This window comes from Acipenser ruthenus, chromosome 21, assembly GCF_902713425.1.
Source record: "Acipenser ruthenus chromosome 21, fAciRut3.2 maternal haplotype, whole genome shotgun sequence".
In the NCBI taxonomy this organism is placed as follows: Eukaryota; Metazoa; Chordata; class Actinopteri; order Acipenseriformes; family Acipenseridae; genus Acipenser; species Acipenser ruthenus.
The window spans coordinates 20,406,995-20,424,861 of record NC_081209.1 but is presented as its reverse complement, the minus strand read 5'-3'; the positions used below and the strand labels follow the sequence as shown (position 1 = coordinate 20,424,861).

Genomic DNA, 17,867 nt, shown 5'->3' with positions numbered 1-17,867 from the left:
TCAAAATATATACTGATGATTTTAGGTGAAATGAGTTTGACACCATTATTGGGTTTTTCCCCCCAGTCTTTTCCATTCGAGGAAAGTCTTTTAGGCACTTACCAAGACAGCTTTCTGATCCTCCTTCAGTTGTTCTTGGGAGGTCCCCTGGTGACACCTTTGACCAGTGTATGGTGACCATTTCCCAGGTCCCAGGACAAGTCGATGTTTGCAAAAGGTTTCCAGGACATGCACTACAAAATGAAAACCAAAAGACAGTTTAGATAGTATAAAAACTAGCCATTATTATAGGTTTTTATTGAAATATATATACTGTACTCTACACTTGGAGGTATGGGAAGCCAAATTAAAATATTTAAAAGCAGATAATTGTAACTATTTGGCTACATGCAGGTTTTTCATGTTTGACGAACGACAATTTGAAATCAGTCATGCCTGTGACCTGCCAATGCACCTGTAAATACATGTTGAGGACAATAAGCAAGGCACATTTTATTTAAAAATAGCTTCAGTTGTATTTATTTTTTAAATCTCTGAGCTTCTAATTTCTGAGATGTGCTATATTTAAACCCCTTCAGTTAACAGCTGAACTCAGTCGGGGAAGGTTACAGGAACCTTTTGTCATTATTGTAACATAACTGTAATCAACTTATTTTAAGTTTAGCCAAGTTTAGATTCTCCTGTGCTTCAAGGTAATTTTGTTTCTTCTAAAACTACACATTTTAGGTCATCCATGTTATGTTTATTTTTTGTATATATACATATATACACACACAAGTTCTGTTTTCAGTGGGTGACTGCATTGTGATCCTGCTTATCCTCTTACATCACAGTTCTTTTCTTTCTAAAGTCTTTTTTTTTTTTTAAAAAGTGCATGAAATCACAAACAGAGTATTTGAGGGGTAGCATATGTACAGCAGATGCTTTGTGTTACAGAGATTTGAGTGGGCTGCTGTAAGAAGCTATTCCGTAAGATGCCTCCAGGCTTGAATATCAAGGTTTAAATCCTTTTGGGAGAAGATCATTAGCTGCGTGTCATCTGCACTAATGAAATGTTTTTGTTTTTTCTTGCCCATCAAAAGCAGCTTGGAACATTGCATCAACTAATTACTGGACAAAGTGGCTTTTACTTTACATCTTCTTATCATCAGCTGTTTAATTCTCCACAAAACTACATATTATTATTATTATTATTATTATTATTATTATTATTATTATTATTTATTTCTTAGCAGATGCCCTTGCCCAGGGCGACTTACAGTCGTAAACAAAAATACATTTCACGAATCACAGTAATAATACAATTAAGAGCAAGATAAATACAATGACTTTGGTTCTAGCAAGTACAAGTATGACAAAATACGATTCAGTAACGGAGCAGATAACAGTGTCAGTGATAGTTACATCAGGATATAATTAAATACAAAATACTACAGATTAAATAACACTTGACAGATTACAGTACTCCAAAGTACAGGATTAAATGCAGTAAAATAGGGGGCAGATAAGAGCAAGTAAAGCGCCTTTAAGGAAACATATATAAAAAACATGCTTAGTGCACAGCTTTCTGATTTACTGCAGAAACAGAATGAGCCGTGTCTTTGTTTTTATAGTCTTTGTTCTTACAAATCAACCCCTGTTATATAATGGTACATACTGAACTCAAAACAATAAAGAAGCCATGCCTTATCATTACAACACAGTGGAAATGTCTCTGGCTGGAGACCTTCTCCAGCAGGTGTCAGGAGAGCGTCCCCTCACAGCTCTGCTAGCTCCTCTCACCCTGACCTCCTGAGAACGTACACCACAGCAGGATAACAAGTAAACAGTCATTCAGGGGTCATATTTTTGTGTAGAATTGAATGTGGGTATTCCAGCTTTTAAGTGTTTTTGGATATTCTCAAAATGTTGGAAACATGGAAATCTAGACCACCTATTGCAAAAAAAAAGTTGCAAGTCTTTAGAAAGCCAGTGGTATTTTAGCTCTGTTTAAAAATAGAATAAAACCTTTTTGCAAAGTAAATCAATAATGTGAATAAGTAACAGATGCACTCTTCTTGCATATTGCAGGTTAAATAATGAGTTTTATAATGTCACAAAGGAGATGCAGGCTGTATCATACAACACTGTCATGGTCATAAGTTCTGTAAGAACATTTCAGTTTATATGTAAACTTCTAAACCACGCTGTGGTCCCTGTTCACAAAGCTTTAAAAGACTGTTTCAATAAAGTCTGCCATTTATTAAACTGTTCTATACTGTTGTTGGCTTCTTTAACAGTTTATAACTGTTTCTTAAATAGTAACTTTTTAAAAAGGAAAACAGGATTCAATCTGTGTGTACAGTGCCACCAATAATAATCTAGTAATATTTGTTTTTCCCAAGTGCAGGGAGGTCTTTGGGGCTGGGCAAGTGCGCCAAGGGTCAGACCATTTCATGGGCTTTATGTAGTGGGCAATACATAATGTCCAGCAGGGAACCAACTCATTGCCAGTCACATTAATCTGATACACAAGAGAATTTTTCAGGAAGGAGGTCATAGTGTACCCCAACTTAAAGAGTAAGTAGCGGGGTTCCCAAAAATATAGCGTTATACGTGCCCATGTGTTGCTACAACTGTTTAAATAACATACCTGTCATTTACTCTTTAAGGCTGGAAACTGATGTTATTTAAACAGTGATGGATCTAAATACTGCTGCCTTTAAATCTTATCTACCTCAGAACTGCAGTACTCCACTGATCAAATAGTAAACTTCAGGTCCATTACTGGGACATAACGGACTTGGAATTACACAGTACAGTGCAGTTGCCAAGAGATCATTACATTACATTACATCAGATTATCACTATTGCCACTTCAAAAAAGTGAAATCAGAAAAGTCACCTGTAAATGTTTGCAGATACTCCTCAGTCTGTCCTAATCCACATCCATAGATAATTGGAATAAATCCCTTGTTGATTTATGACATCATTCACATTATAGAATACACAACATCCTCTGTAACGCTGGGTGTAAAAGGACAATTGGCTTGTCAGTGGGATCAGAGGATACTCACTAATGTTCCCCTGAGCAGCGGTATTAAGATCCTGTTTAGATTATTATACGTGTGCTTTTTTAATTAAACTAAAATAATGAACCAAACTAGATCATTGTTTTTATTTTTTATTTTAAAAAGGCACAATGAGCACTTTAAAGTTTAAATGCTGTAACTAAAATAAATAAAGAAAACCAGGCTGGAAATGGATCCATCACAACCTCTGAGTTCAGCTGTGTCTCCACTCTCCATGACAACAGCACCCAGGCTGTCTCCATCAACCGCCCCATTGTTTCCACTGCCAAAGTCAAGCAGCCATCCTTGTTTTTTAATTGGGATTCCTGTATTGCAAGATCACTATGTGAAATCAAGCCATTGAGATTCATGCTTCACAGGCCCTGACTGCTGCTTCATAGAAATGTACACGGACTGCCAACATGTCTTGGTTGCTGGGCTAATACAGCATATCCCATATAAAGAGCAATCTGCTAACCCTGGGCTAAATTCTCGCATCCTTACTAATCTTCCACCAAGATAATTTGCTTATTTTTTACAGCAGTTTTAATGAGAACAGTGAGGGGACTGTTTCAGCCCTTGCTTAAACTACAGCGCTGCTTCATTGTGTTTTAACTCCCCTAACCCCCATCCATTTTTAATGTTGCTATCTGTCCAGAACAAAGCAACAGCAATGAAATGTCACAATGTCTCCGGCATTGACATTACTTACAGTGTGCCCATTTATATGAATTATTCTTCAGTATATATTATATTTTCTAGGGTGTAAACTGTAGTACTGTAAGAGTTAAACAATTGGATTGGCTTGTTCTTTCTTATAAATGAGCAATGCAACAGGTTTTGTGTCAGGCCAAACTGAGACCACTTAAACTGATTTAATCTGTGACCCAGGCCTCCAGAGGTGAAATGCCCCTTTATTATAACTGAATTAGATCATGCAAGTATAGTACACACAGCTAATATCTCTTCCAGTTTGAAAATAACTGCCCTAGCAACAGCCAGTGATAAACCTTAACACGTGATATCACCCATAAAGTGAGACATCCCATTGTGGCGAGGTTCTGGCTAAGCAAGGCATGCGTTGCTGCCTGGTTTGTCTGTGACCCTGAGCCAGTGTAAGTCCGTAAAGCTAAATCCACAATCAGAGGAAAAAAAAATCACTGACTTCAGTATACTAATTACTTATAAATCACAGCAAGGTCACTAATTAGGGAGACAGAGAAGGGGAGAGCAGCCACCATATGGCAGAAAAGAGGCACAGAGCTTGGGTATGGACTGCTCTTTCAATCTTTCAGCTAATTGTTTTTCCTAACTCCCCCAGGGCTTTCTTAACAAGGTGGAATATATCATTTTAAAAACAGGTTTAAGTGGATTACAGCATGTGCACTGATTTACTTGATTAGTATTTCAAATTTAAAAGCGCTGTGGTTTGAGCACCCAAATGTTACAATTTTAAATTAAAAGATATTTTAATTGCATGAACTTTTCATGCAATATTGTGTTTATTCTTTGATTAGAAAAGCACAACATTCATGAAAGTGTAAATTCTCCCATGCTATATTTGGACCAATTACAATTAAAATGAATAATGCTTTCAATAGTTGATGGTACAACAAAATATAATTAAGAATAAAATATATTATTACATGTAATAATTTGAAGTGCTCAACTATTTCACCCCCATTTTTCTCCCTAATTAAAATGTTGTTCATTTACCGTAGCAACTCCCCACAACAGCTCTGGAGAAATGAAGGTCAGCGTGCGTCCTCCGATTGCCATACACCAAATCGTTCTACAGCGGATGTTGTCAAGCTACTGGCCCCTGGAAGGGCCAGTCCTGCAGGTGTTCACTTGAGCTCACTGGGTGCCTGGCCAATAGGTGCTGCTGTAGTGCAGGGAGGTAACAGTGCTGATTTTGCCTCTCTAGCCTGCATGAGTGGCTGCCACTATGAAGCTGTCTGTGACTTCCCCAACAAAGATCGACAGCTTCGCACAGACAGGAGTGAAGGGTCTGTCATTCCGTTCTCACCAGGTTGTCGATCTTGAACGGAGACCCACAAGAGTACTGCCTTGGCCAAAATTACCTTGAAGCACAGGAGAATCTTTACAAGCTTACAGGTTTACAAGTTTCACAAAACAACTCAAAAGTGATGGAGATCAGACTTCACTTCACAATTCTACCCCCATCTTCCTAGAAGGAATTATAGGCTGCAATCACAGAGGAATGGTCATGTGTACCTCGAGAACAATTCATTAACTGTAGGCTCATCAGGCTTGGGTGACCTTGCACACTACAGAGAGTAATGTCAACCCCAGTACACAGTACAAGTCTTCATGGAGAAACAGCACAGCAAGCCTAATGGGATGTTTCTCCCTCCCTCTCCCGATGTAAATAAAACTGCTCTGGACTCCTTGAGTTTAGATTGGGATTTGTATAGGCTGCTATCGAAATGGAGCCCTTTATTCATGAAGACCTGTAATTATCTCACAAGAGCCTCTATTCACTCCTTGGCTGCTTAATAATGCATAGATCTACTCTCCCAAGTACAGTACAGAAAAGTGAACCACATGTCTCATTAATCCCAGCCAAACATAAAAAACACTGCCATTTAAAATTATATTATACTGCTGCCCACCCCCTCCTCAACCCTCATTGAAATCTGCCTTAAAAAAAAAAGAAAGTCAATTGAAGTTAATAGGCAGCTGGGCACCCTGGTAAACAGGGAAAGCCTTTATTACCTGGGAGCAATCAAAGGAGATCAAATTTACAAGAGGAAATTGAGCTGGAATCCAGAAAGATGACAGAGAAAGGGGGCAATACAAATGAAAGGCTGGCAAACACAATAATCTGTGTACGGTATAATCATCCTATAAAATGCAGACATTCAGAGAGGGACCGCTGACTGAAATGCTGTACTCAGAGACACAGAGAGAACAGACAGGGGAGGGAGGGACCTGCTCAGAGCTACAGGTTTAAAGTTACAATGTCCCCAAGATTTTGTTTTGTGGATGCTGCCCCCTCCTCCCCTCAGTGGGGGATTGATCACCTTTTTAATTCTTCATAGTGTGACTGATTGATCCACCTTCAGATAGACAGTAAAGATTAAAGGATGACAAATAAGCATGTGCTTACACAGCGCTAGAAACTAATCCTGCCTGCCTTTAGGAGCTCTGGGCTGAGAGACACACACAGAGACACACGCAAGCCCAGCCAAGTAGGAGCAAAGTGGACCAGCTTCACGAAACCAAGGACAAGAGGAGGCAGCACACTTCACAAAGAAGGACTCTGGTTCTCTTACTTGAATGAAAGGGGAAAAGGAACAATTTTAAGGAGTTGGAAACAAAATTCAGAAGACAAAGTTGCCTGCTGGGAGGAAACAAAGACATCAAAAGTTATCCCTCCCTTAAGTTGTATTTTTTCTCGGGGGGAACCGATTCTGAATTTTTTTAATAATTCAAAACTAAATTGTACTTTCAAGGGGGTTCTCAAACCCTTAGCTGAGTATCCGAAGCTCTTACTTGTGTTCAATACAGGGATTTCTTTATTGATTAAATAATGGAAGCGCACCTTTCAAAGATCTCAACGCTGCCGGCCTCACCAACCGAATCTGCAGTCTCCGCTGGGATGGATGACAGCCGCGCAGGTAAACATTAAGGAGTCAGGGATACTCCTAGACCAGAGACAGCTACATACTAGTCAGAACTGATGGAAGTAATTGAAGGTGTCCTCAGCCACTATAGTGAGTCTTGTTAGTTTATTAAACACACCTGGCATGCTTCTTGAGCTTCTCTTAGGGTTGTGTAGTACTCTACTGTAGGTGTGCAGTAAAATACTACATGTAGAAGAATACTGTAGGAACATTGAAATGTATTTTAGGGTTGGCATGCTTTTGGTTTGGAAGATTCTGTTTTAGGTTTCGGTTTAATGTAGGACATTGAGAAATAGTTTTAAGCTTATTTAATCATTACTGTATTGTATATTGGAAAGACCAATGTTGGTTAATAATAAGAATAAAACTCAGTCACGCGAGTGCTGATGTTGGAGAGAATACCATACAGTATAGTTTAATGCAAGAATTGAAATGCCATGGCAAACGTTCAATAATTGTCTGCAATTACATGCAGCAAGGAACTAGAAGGTTCTACATTTACATGCTGTTTAAAATCCCATAACATTGAGGCAGTACAGCAGTATAATTTTTAATACAACATTAATTGTTTTCTGTTTGTAAATTGTATGTAGCATATAGAAGCAATGATAAGCATTACTTGTTTTAAACTATTTACTTTTCTGTATAAAATAAGTAACATGTTCATGCTAAACTACATTTTCTATTCTTAATCTTACAGTGCATGCAAACCACATTTACCAACGATTTGCAATTATCCCACAAAGCTAAGCAAAGGTGTAAACTCAGTTGCAGTATGAAAGATAATCATCAGCCATGTGCAAGATCTATTTCTGTCATTCTATTCTTCTATACATATGAATACAAAGGTAAGACCTCACCTGTTTTTTCAAGGAAATGCATGTTCCTTTTTCTCTCCCAGATAAAAGCCCCGCCCCCGGTAAATCCCTTAGCCCCGCCCTGTTGTGTAAAGTGTGCGGAGACACGAGCAGTGGCAAGCACTACGGGATCTACGCTTGCAACGGCTGCAGTGGATTTTTCAAGCGCAGCGTTAGGAGGAAACTGATTTACAGGTGAGCAGGAGAAACAGTGTGCCAGTTCAATACACAGTCTTCTGTGCAGACAATCTAGCTTGAAACGAATATCCTGCCCTCCCAGCATGCACAGTAATGTTTGCAGTAGCCCATATGTTATCCTCTACTCATACCATGAATCCCTACAGCATACGTCATGCTTATGTTATTGGCTCTTCTGTTTTCTTGCTTAAGGTGCCAGGCAGGGACGGGGATGTGCCCAGTGGACAAAGCACACCGCAACCAGTGCCAAGCGTGCCGCCTGAAAAAGTGCCTGCAAGCCGGTATGAACAAAGACGGTGAGTGAGACTAGGCACATAGAAGAACGTGCAACTAAGTAAGAAGCGTGTATAGGACCTTATTATATACGCAGTCACTGCAAAACAGATTCTGTAAACAGCATCGTTTAAAATTCTCTATTTCAAGTGTCATTGTCATCTATATATAATATTTATTTATTTATTTTAATTTTTAACAATTTTTTTTCGGGGGGGTGGGTGTTTTATAAAACCAGGGAGCTTTTTCTATCCTAGTTTCAACCAAGAAAAAATGGCCTTTTCCCCAGCTATTTGCTTCTATTTAAAATCTGCACCTTTTCTGTAACCTGTGTTATCTTTTACACGTGCTTTCTCAATGTTAAGGAGACACACTTAAGTGTTGTTTCAGACCTCCACCCCTTCTGCATAATCCTTGTTGTATAAAACTTACCTGACGCTGTCCTCCCCACCCTTTAGCCGTTCAGAACGAGAGGCAGCCGCGCAGCACGGCTCAGGTGCGTCTGGACACGATCGAAGTGGACACGGAGAAGGACCACCTGGCCACCACGCGGGAGCCCACCTCCTCGTTCTGTCCAGTCATCACGTCTTCCATGTCGACCCCCTCGCAGCGCGCTCTGAGCCCGCAGAACAACCACCGTTTCATGGTCAGCCTCATGACTGCCGAGACCTGTGCCAAGCTGGAGCCCGAAGATGGTGAGCTCCGACTTTCTCAGTAACAGCTGTTATCTTTTATATTGATTTTATTAATTAATTTGTTTAATGCTGCAGTTTCTTAACTGTACCCATATATTAGTTATTTCTTAGTCCCCACTGAAACCAGACACCAAATTGAAAAGTTTTTTTTATTTTCCAGTTTTTGTGATGTAGTTGATGATTTTAAGAAGTGATTATTGTATTTTTGTCAAAAGCAGTTATTATGCAAACTAAGTTTAGATTCACATTGGATTTGTTTTGGGGTTTAGTAAGCAACTTTCATGTACTGATGAAATGCATTTAAATAAATATATTTTGAATTGTGATTGTCAAAACTATCAATTTCAAATCCAGTTGAAATATAAATGCTTTCTGAATCTTAATGATTTGGACTGAGACTGGGATTCGGGGACTGGAAGGCTATGGGACCCAGCATTGGTTAGAGATGACCGACAGAGAGGAAACTGTTTTATGGTTTGAGCCCAGTGGCAGGGAGGCTGTGTGTTGCTGTTGCCTGTAAGTTAGAACTGAGGCAAACTCTAAAGAATTGGGAGGAGTGCCTGTGATAAAGCACGTTTGTTTTCTAGAAGCTATTATACCTCGTATTTGTTCTGTCACCCATCCCTTTAAAAACAGAATGGCATGTTTTATTGTTCTCTGTCAGGTATTCGTTACTACAGTAAGTGTGCCGTGGCTTGTAGACTAAACTGCAAATATAACTCTTATTTAGACATTTTCAGAGTTTCCTTTTTTACTTGGTCAACCAAATTTAATATTGGAATAAAACAAATATCTTACAATATTTCTGTCTCCTCTCGACATCCGAATCCTGAATTGTGTTCCAGCTAACCAACAATTAAATATGGATTATTTTACCCAAATCAGGTTTATGGAGGGGAATGGAGAATGTTGACTTTATTATTTAGTAAAGATGCATCTAAACCGAGGTATTAGCTGAAGAGTGCATGATTGAGTGCTTGCAGTTCTAGAGGGATTTTCTCTCTATGCTGTGGCTTCTCCTCTAGTGGATGAGAACATTGATGTGACGAGCAATGAGCCAGAGAGGACCTCCTCAGAGTACCAGATGTCCCTGTATCCCTCCAGCAGCCTTGAGAACGTGTACGAGACATCCGCCAGGCTGCTCTTCATGGCAGTCAAGTGGGCGAAAAACCTGCCCGTCTTCTCTAACCTCCCCTTCAGAGACCAGGTGAGACACAGCCAGAAATCTTGGCGCTCCCTTTTTAGTCGTTGCATAGGTCTTGGATGCGCTGTTTTGAAAGAAACACATGTTCTAGCAAATATGGATTTTCATTTTTAAACATGACGGCCGGTACTACATTCTGATGAGAAAGTTCTCTGTCTCCATGTCTTATTATCAGGAAATATGTTACACTTACTTCCCCTCAGCAGTGTCTTCTCTTGAAAGCATGCCAGTCATTTGGGGATGCAGTTGGTTGACAGGAAAGAAGTTGCTGAGCGAGTGGGAACACTGTCTGAAAGCATGGCATATACAGCTTATAGATTTCTTTAACCAAGTGTAGTATCAGAGGTTTAGAATTGTGTTGTTAGCAAGTGTACATCTTTAAGGCTAAACCCATCATTTTCATCCCTACCTAAATCTTTGCACTATGCAATCTAGGGTGATGTAACTTAAAAAAAAGGATGGTGAGTAAGTAGATTCAAGAAAATGCAGAGAGTCCTTTTCTTCAATCAGTTGTTAGGTTTATTGAAATATGCAGGGAGTCTGGTCCCAGGTACAGGACAAACAGAATACTCGTTCTTACAATCTTTTGCATGACATTAAATACCCCTCTGTATAGATGGTCCACCTCCTCTTTCTCTGACACTTAACCAATAGAAAAGGTACAACACATTATCCTGTTACCATATATTTCATTTAGTCTGTGTGTGTAGTCCAGTGTGACGACCTCTGCACTCAGTGCATTCTTCAGACCCCTGGTGCCAAAAAGGTCCATACATCTGGTTTTTGTCATCTTCCTTGTTCCTATCTCTCCGTTTTGCCTGAGACCCTTTGAGTCCAGTGGCATTATCTCTTATTCTCCCTGTGAACCTTTGGGTCCAACGGCAGTCCCTGGGAGCCTTTTAGCTCCTTTATGCTTTGTATTCCCAAAAGTCTTAGAGCCTGGCCCCTTCTGGTCCACAGCATTGTTATCTTGTTAGCTTGCAGTCAATGTTGGACAAGAAGCTTGTAGACGCAAGGTCTCTTATCAATTGTTAGCAGTACATGCAATTTGAACCAAACAGTCTGCTATCTGCAATATTAGTCTCTTTTCAGAAAAGAACACCAGTATAGCTCTGCCAGTCCACATGCGCAGCAAACTGCTAATCAATTCTCGATCCATGTTTTCCAACATAGGTTATTTCTTTCTATTATTTTTCTTTTAATAAAAATAATAATAAAAAAAAAACTGTTCAAACAATTTCTCACAGTTCAGCTTTTAAACAGGAAACATAAGTTTTATACTAGCAAACTTTAAATTTGTTGCAGAAAAAAAAAAAAAAAAATCACACTTACCTACCTACCTAGAGTGTCTATTTTAAGTGGTTATGTAGACCAATGCAAAAATAATAAACAATTAGAGCGAATACACACAGGGTTGTCTGAAAACACCTTAGAAACCATACAAGACAGTACACAAGTACTCTTTTAATATCTTCGGTATTTCTTAAAGACCGACCAGCCAAACAATAAACAAAGGACAGTAATACCACCTGTGTTTATTTTTTACACCCCTAAAACATATATGGCTGGTCTCACAGCAGTAATGGTACCTTCCCTTAGCATCTGTGCAGTCAGAGGATTGGTTTCTTTGACATCAAGAGTGGGGATCTGGTTGATTATTAGTTATCTCAAGTAAGAGTTTTAGACAGAGCTTGTGGAGCTAGCTGGTGTTAATGCCCTGGTTCTCTCTTCCCTGCTTCCAGGTGATTCTGCTGGAGGAGGCATGGAGTGAGCTGTTCCTCCTGTGTGCTATCCAGTGGTCCTTGCCCCTGGACAGCTGCCCGCTGCTCTCTGTGCCCGAGCTCTCCCCCACCCTGCAGGGTAAGACCAGCTTCTCCGGCCCGGACCTGCGTATCCTGCAGGAGATCTTCACTCGCTTCAGGGCCCTGAATGTCGACCCCACCGAGTTTGCTTGCTTGAAGGCCATCGTCCTCTTCAAACCTGGTATGTCGCCTCCCCCACAGCCAGCCCAAATATAAACAGAAGTACGAAGAAGAAATATAACCTTGTTTGTTGAAGGTTGTCTATGGTTTTACATTCTTGGGTTGCTCTTTCACTGCGTTTTATCGTAGCGTCCTCTTTTTTTTCAGAGACACGTGGTTTGAAAGACCCCGAGCAGGTGGAAAACCTGCAGGATCAGTCGCAGGTGATGTTGGGCCAGCACAGCCGCACTCACTACCCCAGTCAGCCTGTCAGGTAGGTCATATCTTAAGTGTGTCGAAGCAGTAGGGTACAGGCACTTGGAAGACACACTGTCAGCAGATGATGGTGCTATCTTGACCATGTGATTTGCTCGTGGTGCCCCCGTGGCACATAATCTAGCCCTATTCACAAAACATGTTTTAAGGAATGTTTTCTATAAAAGCCCTGGTTTGATTAAATCAAGCCTCTAGTTCAAGCACTTTAACTGTTTAAGAGATGATTAGATGTGTATTTCATTTTTTTAAGCACTGTTGAACCCAAGAGAATATTTATAAAAAACAATACTTTAATGTCCCTTGAATGACTAAGCAACAGCGGCCACATGTTACTTCAACCTGTGGTTTTGAACTTCCCATGTTTCCCTTATTATATCCTGCGAGAAAAGGTGGGTGTGTAGAACTCCCATCATTACACACTTTGCGGAATGAAGCATCACAGTTCAACAACACACACTGACTCAGTTCAGTTGCTGATAATAAACAGGGGACTGTACATCTTTTGTCTTTGCTGTCCAGGTTTGGGAAGCTCCTGCTGTTGCTCCCCTCTTTGCGGTTTGTAGCCTCTGAAAGGATAGAGCTGCTGTTCTTCCACCGGACCATTGGTAACACCCCCATGGAGAAGCTGCTCTGCGACATGTTCAAAAACTAGAGAGGCCGACAAGACCGCCTCCCTGACCAAAACAACTGGGGGTCACTGGATACGAGACCTGCTGCTCTGCGACATGTTCAAGAACTAGAGAGGCCGACAAGACCGCCTCCCTGACCAAAACAACTGGGGTCACTGGATACGAGACCTGCAATCTGCCTAAAAGACCTGATTAAAAACAGTATTTCTCTTAGTGTTTGCATCAGGAGTTAGGTGCGCTTTCTCGATAAATTCCAACAGATCCAATCCTGGGCTAGCCGGTACTGTGGCTGCTTTGGGGAAACAGCCAATCAACACGATACAGTGAGACGAAGAATGAATGGCAGCTCAAACACATACTGTCACAGCAGAATAAACAGCAAAGCAGATAGGACTGGCATTTCTGGATTGAGTGTGCTGGTTTGATATTCAGAAGACGGCAACCTGTGCTGTCTCCCACGTACCCAACCAAGGGAAGATATTACCTGCACCACTCAGTAATCTGCTGCAGGCTGTGTAGAAGCTATGCTACTGCAGGCATTGTAGTAGAGAAACAGACTGAACTCAAGCAGTGTCATGTATTGGTAATGTTTTAGATAAACCACTGCTGTGTGATGACTGTCATTTTTCGTCTTTATGCAATTACTATTTAGGACCAAAACTGTTTTTTTTTTTAAAGTATTAAATATGAGATGGTTGTTTCTAGAGTTTACACCTGTGGTTAAGTAAATACACTGAAAATGAAACTGAATATTTTCTATCAGCATTATACAACAAAACACCAGGTTGTTTGGTAAACCAGAACTCTCACCAAGGAGCAGAGAGCATTCTGTTTTTAAATGCAGTGGCTAATCCCTATTCAGACAGCAGGGGGAGCTAATAGGCAGGAAATTCTATACATATACTAAGCATTTAGAAGTGCAGCCAATAGCTTTAGTCTTTAAGACATTTTAATATACATATCTTCTGTATTTCAGAGAAAATGTTATGTAGAAAAATCATTTTTTAACAATGCAAAAAAAAGGATAATATACCAATTTGGCTACTACAAAGATGTTCATCCACTTTCTAATAAATGTTAAATTATTATATCGATTATATCTGTGTAAATATAATAAATAGTGTTTCTCCCTAAAATGTCATTACATTATTATTATTATAAAATGGTTTGAATGAAAACAATGAAGCGACTGAGAAAGCTTTTGGATACTCATGTATAGCAGTATGGATTTTATCATCAGCTTAGCTTTTCCCTCATTTACAAATTCAATTTGACATAGTGGTCTAAACTTTGTTGCAGCACTAGGCTACAAAATATGTTTCCAAATAAGGTATTTGAGGGGTCCCTGTTACAATGTAGCCTCGACAGTGCGTGGCACAGCGTGGTAACTCGCATGCAAGACCATGAAACCATTTACCAAATGAATGCAACCTGCAGGGAATTCGGTGCCTGTAATTACATGTACAGAAGTGAAGATTTTAACACAAGCATGTTAGTGACATTCATTCCAGCCAAGGCTGTGAGATCTATCAGCAACATGAAAAAGTGGGTGGCCGTGGCCTGTATCCACGACATGCACATGTGAAACAAATGGTTTGGATGCTCTCAATAGCTTGTGCTAAATTTATATTCAGATCAGTTCACAAATAAATGCCCCTCTAGTAAAAGCGCTGTGTGACACATGGACACAGCTAGACAATGTTCCTGATGGAAGTTATTTTTGGGTTGATCTTGCACCCGAAAAGGACCGACAATGTCATTTCTGCCATATCACCTAATGAGGGTTAAAATTGCTAAATCACAATGAAGATTTATGGAATAAACTGTGTCCACAATCATGCTCTTTAAAGATCAGTTTCGCCCCTAAACTTCCTGTCTGTACAGAATGTCACAGTGAGCTAGAAAGTTGCTGAGGTCTGTTCCCGGTTTCAGCAGACTAGACGCCTCTCTCATGGAGAAATCCTCGACACACTTGTTTTTGTTCCAGCTTTTTTCTTTAATAAGCCAATGATTATTTGTTCATTTGTTTGTACAGCCATAGACAGATATATTTTTTTTTTAAGAAATATTACACAAATTGCACTTTATACATATGACTGTATCTCCAGAACAGCTCACATTGAAATACAAAGCTTGAGTTGGATTGCGTCATTTACACAATTCCTACAGGCGGTGTGGCCAGTTAAAACATTAAACATGATTACTATATATATATTGTGTATTACACAGGATAATATATCCTTTACAACAGGTAATTATTCAAATGTACACCCCTAAGCATGATCATAAATTACTATTATAAAAAAAAAAGCAGAGCATGCCTTTTCCAGTGACTAGTACATTCACTTTTTGCAGGGTGCCAAGAATAATGACAACCCTTTGGGACCAACGCTGGCATTCAGCAGGCTAGAATGAAGGGTGTGCTGTAACACAATAACCTCCAGGGGGCTCTAAATCCAATAGGCATTCCAGGGACCCTCACACCAGCAGAGGGCCCTGTGGGTACCACAATTTAGAACCCAGCTGTGCTTGAATTTGAATTAGCAATGAAAGCCGCTAAAAACTATGCCGTGGCCTTTACAAAGCACGCACATACAAATGATGAACCCTGTAGTAGAAGGCAATGGCAAGTAATAGTTTATGCTTGACTTGAAAACACACTCTTTTCCTTGTATTGAGAAAGGTCCTCAGCATATGCCTTATGGAGGAGAGAAATATATGCTCTCGAGGCAAGGGAAAGTGATAATAAACCTGCTACTCTCAGGAACAAATTCAATAAAACTCATGGGGTTGATGATTTTTTTTAAATACCAGTGTAAGAATGGAGGGAAGGAGGAAAGGGGCTTAAGGTTTTTTCTGCACTGTAAAATTGGGTTTCTACAATGATACTGGCAAAATGTAACGCAAGGAGGTTACACTCCTGCACACTATGGGCCCAGTTTTCCGCTGTGGATCAATTGTCCATTTAATATATTTACGACAAAAAAGGTGAGTTATGGCAAAGATTCCCTTATGTAATTTGCTGGTTTCAAATTTGTAATTTGATTAGCACTACTCTTGCACTCTGAGGTATCACTGGGCAGTCCAATCTGGGTCTGTGAAACCAGCATTCAGTTGTTCAAAAGTGCAGGACACCCATAATTTGGGTTATTTTGATAGGATTGGTTAATTGAGAGTTATATTGTGCTGATGGGGCTGTCCCTCCTCACAAACCCTCAAATTCCTTTAAATGCCATACTAGGTATAAGCTGTAAACATGTACATGGCTCCCACATTGTATGCCTGTTGGTATATTACTACCTAACACACCTGATTCCTGGACTTAAAGATGATTTCTTTCAAGTGCAAGCTAAAATAATTACCTGTTACAGCCTTGACTGAAACCTGCTTTATTCACTAATTCTCATTTAAGGTAAGCTTTGCTCAGACAGAGAATGCTGTAGGAGCACAGCCAGGGAATCACATTCCGGAGGTCCCAAAGGGTTCTGTGGGTGTCTCGTCATCAACACACTGCCAGAAAAAGATAGATCTGCATGCGTAACCCGGACGGGGAACAGACAGTGGCCATCTAGGGGCAATGAATTTGGGAAAGGGTTCTTTTTAAATGGCAAAGACTCCACATTCAGTTATGTAATACTGTCTACGTATCGCTGTTAGACACAGATAAAGTAGCGAACCTGTAAAAATGAAGCAACTGGAGTGGTGCTTGCAGAACAACAGAATTTGAGATCTCTCCAACCTAAAACAAACTTAATCATTAGGCGACTGCATTTCAATAAACTGAATCTAGATTTGCAATACAAATACAGGACATTAGCCATAATAATCTTGCATCCTTAAACAACTTCCTGCCACTTTCTAAGAAATGGTACCTGCGTTTGCATCACAGAGGCTCAGTGCTCTATTGTGAATGAGACAAGGAGCTCAGCCAGCTTTTTGCTTTAATGGCATCCCTGTCATCCTTATGAGACACTGGCCTTTGAGGGTGATGCGTTTAATAGGAATTTTTATCATCAGCTCTGCAGAGTTTAAATCATTTCATGGCATGTTGTGTCACACCAAGAACACACTCACGGATGTGGTTGAAATTTTTAACGTATATATAGCTGATCGAGGACATTCCGCCTAACTTGGGTGTGTGGTGACTACCTCCTTTTTAAACGGCTGACGGACAAGTGATCACGCTAAAATATATATTTTACAATTCTAATGTAATTAAGAACATGGTTGGAACATCTCCACGTGTCAGGCTACGGTCCCTTTACTTTGCACAGCCTTATTTAACAGTGAACAGGCAGGCGGCACCTGAAAACGAGTTCACAGGGCGACTCCACTTCCAAGGAACGCCTTCACAGACACAGCCCTTCACATTTATATATCCACTATTTGTTTAAATGACACTGTTTACGCTCTGATTCCAGGAATTACAGACAACTGTCTACATAATTGACCTATTCGGAAAATCTGGTTTTGCAAAAACAAAAAAAATAGGAAGAATGCTGACACTTACTGGCACGCTGCCCTGTGAACTCTAGAATAACTTCACCCCTTTGAAAAGGGCTTTCATCAAAAAACTACAACGCTACAACATAATAATAATAATAATAATAAAAATAATAATAATAATAATAATAATAGACTAAAAAATTCAAGTCCTTGTTTTGTTACTTTTTGTTTAACACTGACGTCTAGGAGGAAAACTGTTGGGTCACATTTTTGACAAGAAAATAATATTTTGGCAGATATTTTTTGTACATGCATTACATTATTGTTGTACAGTGATTAAATGGTGCTGTCGTTTAACACAACGTTTGCCACTTAGCTGGGAATCCCCCCACCACAAAAAAAAAAAAAAAAAAGTACGATGGCCAGCTAAGTTGGTCCCTTTGATGGCGATATCTTCCCATGTGAAAAGTGAAGAGCAGCACAACCTATGAACACAAAGTGGTTTTAAAAAAACAACAACAAATCATACAAACACACAAATAACCCCTAGCTCCATACTCCCCATTCCTCATGGCTAACACATATAAATATTTGGCTTTAACTACCCAGCAGCCACTGGTGTTCCGGT

General features: G+C 39.9%; 1 protein-coding gene and 1 long non-coding RNA gene across 6 annotated transcripts in view; one reads left to right on the top strand and one right to left on the bottom strand.

Moving 5' to 3' along the window:
• The window catches only part of LOC131699110 (uncharacterized), a 28,655-nt gene extending 20,078 nt beyond the window's left edge, over nt 1-8,577 (bottom strand). The window contains exons 1-2 of one of the 4 annotated variants that reach the window (XR_009308033.1): nt 8,461-8,577; nt 103-233 (exon numbers count right to left, since the gene is read on the bottom strand). This is a non-coding gene — a long non-coding RNA (uncharacterized LOC131699110). Of the gene's footprint in view, nt 1-102; nt 234-2,884; nt 3,465-4,766; nt 5,059-7,560; nt 7,661-8,460 lie in introns of those variants that run through there. The other 3 variants (XR_009308034.1, XR_009308032.1, XR_009308031.1) reach the window with 3 other exon arrangements.
• Nucleotides 6,240-12,838, top strand: LOC131699108 (photoreceptor-specific nuclear receptor-like). 2 transcript variants are annotated; one of them, XM_058994976.1, is made up of 8 exons: nt 6,240-6,694; nt 7,602-7,752; nt 7,948-8,051; nt 8,487-8,723; nt 9,749-9,930; nt 11,670-11,910; nt 12,057-12,162; nt 12,684-12,838. In XM_058994976.1, exons 1-8 carry the CDS (start codon nt 6,607-6,609, stop codon nt 12,814-12,816), a joined length of 1,242 nt encoding a protein of 413 aa, XP_058850959.1. In that variant the 5' UTR covers nt 6,240-6,606; the 3' UTR covers nt 12,817-12,838. The 2 variants fall into 2 exon arrangements, with proteins under 2 accessions (XP_058850959.1, XP_058850960.1); XM_058994977.1 differs by having other exon boundaries at nt 6,241-6,694; nt 7,401-7,752.
• The last annotated feature ends 5,029 nt before the right edge of the window (nt 12,839-17,867 follow it).

What these genes read in the sequence shown, in the direction of transcription:
- LOC131699108 (XM_058994976.1), top strand. Translation starts at nt 6,607, where the DNA reads ATGGAAGCGCACCTTTCAAAGATCTCAACGCTGCCGGCCTCACCAACC. An exon ending in CAAGCTGGAGCCCGAAGATG is followed by an intron (nt 8,724 to 9,748) that starts GTGAGCTCCGAC and finishes CTTCTCCTCTAG; the next exon opens with TGGATGAGAACATTGATGTG. An exon ending in CATCGTCCTCTTCAAACCTG is followed by an intron (nt 11,911 to 12,056) that starts GTATGTCGCCTC and finishes CTTTTTTTTCAG; the next exon opens with AGACACGTGGTTTGAAAGAC.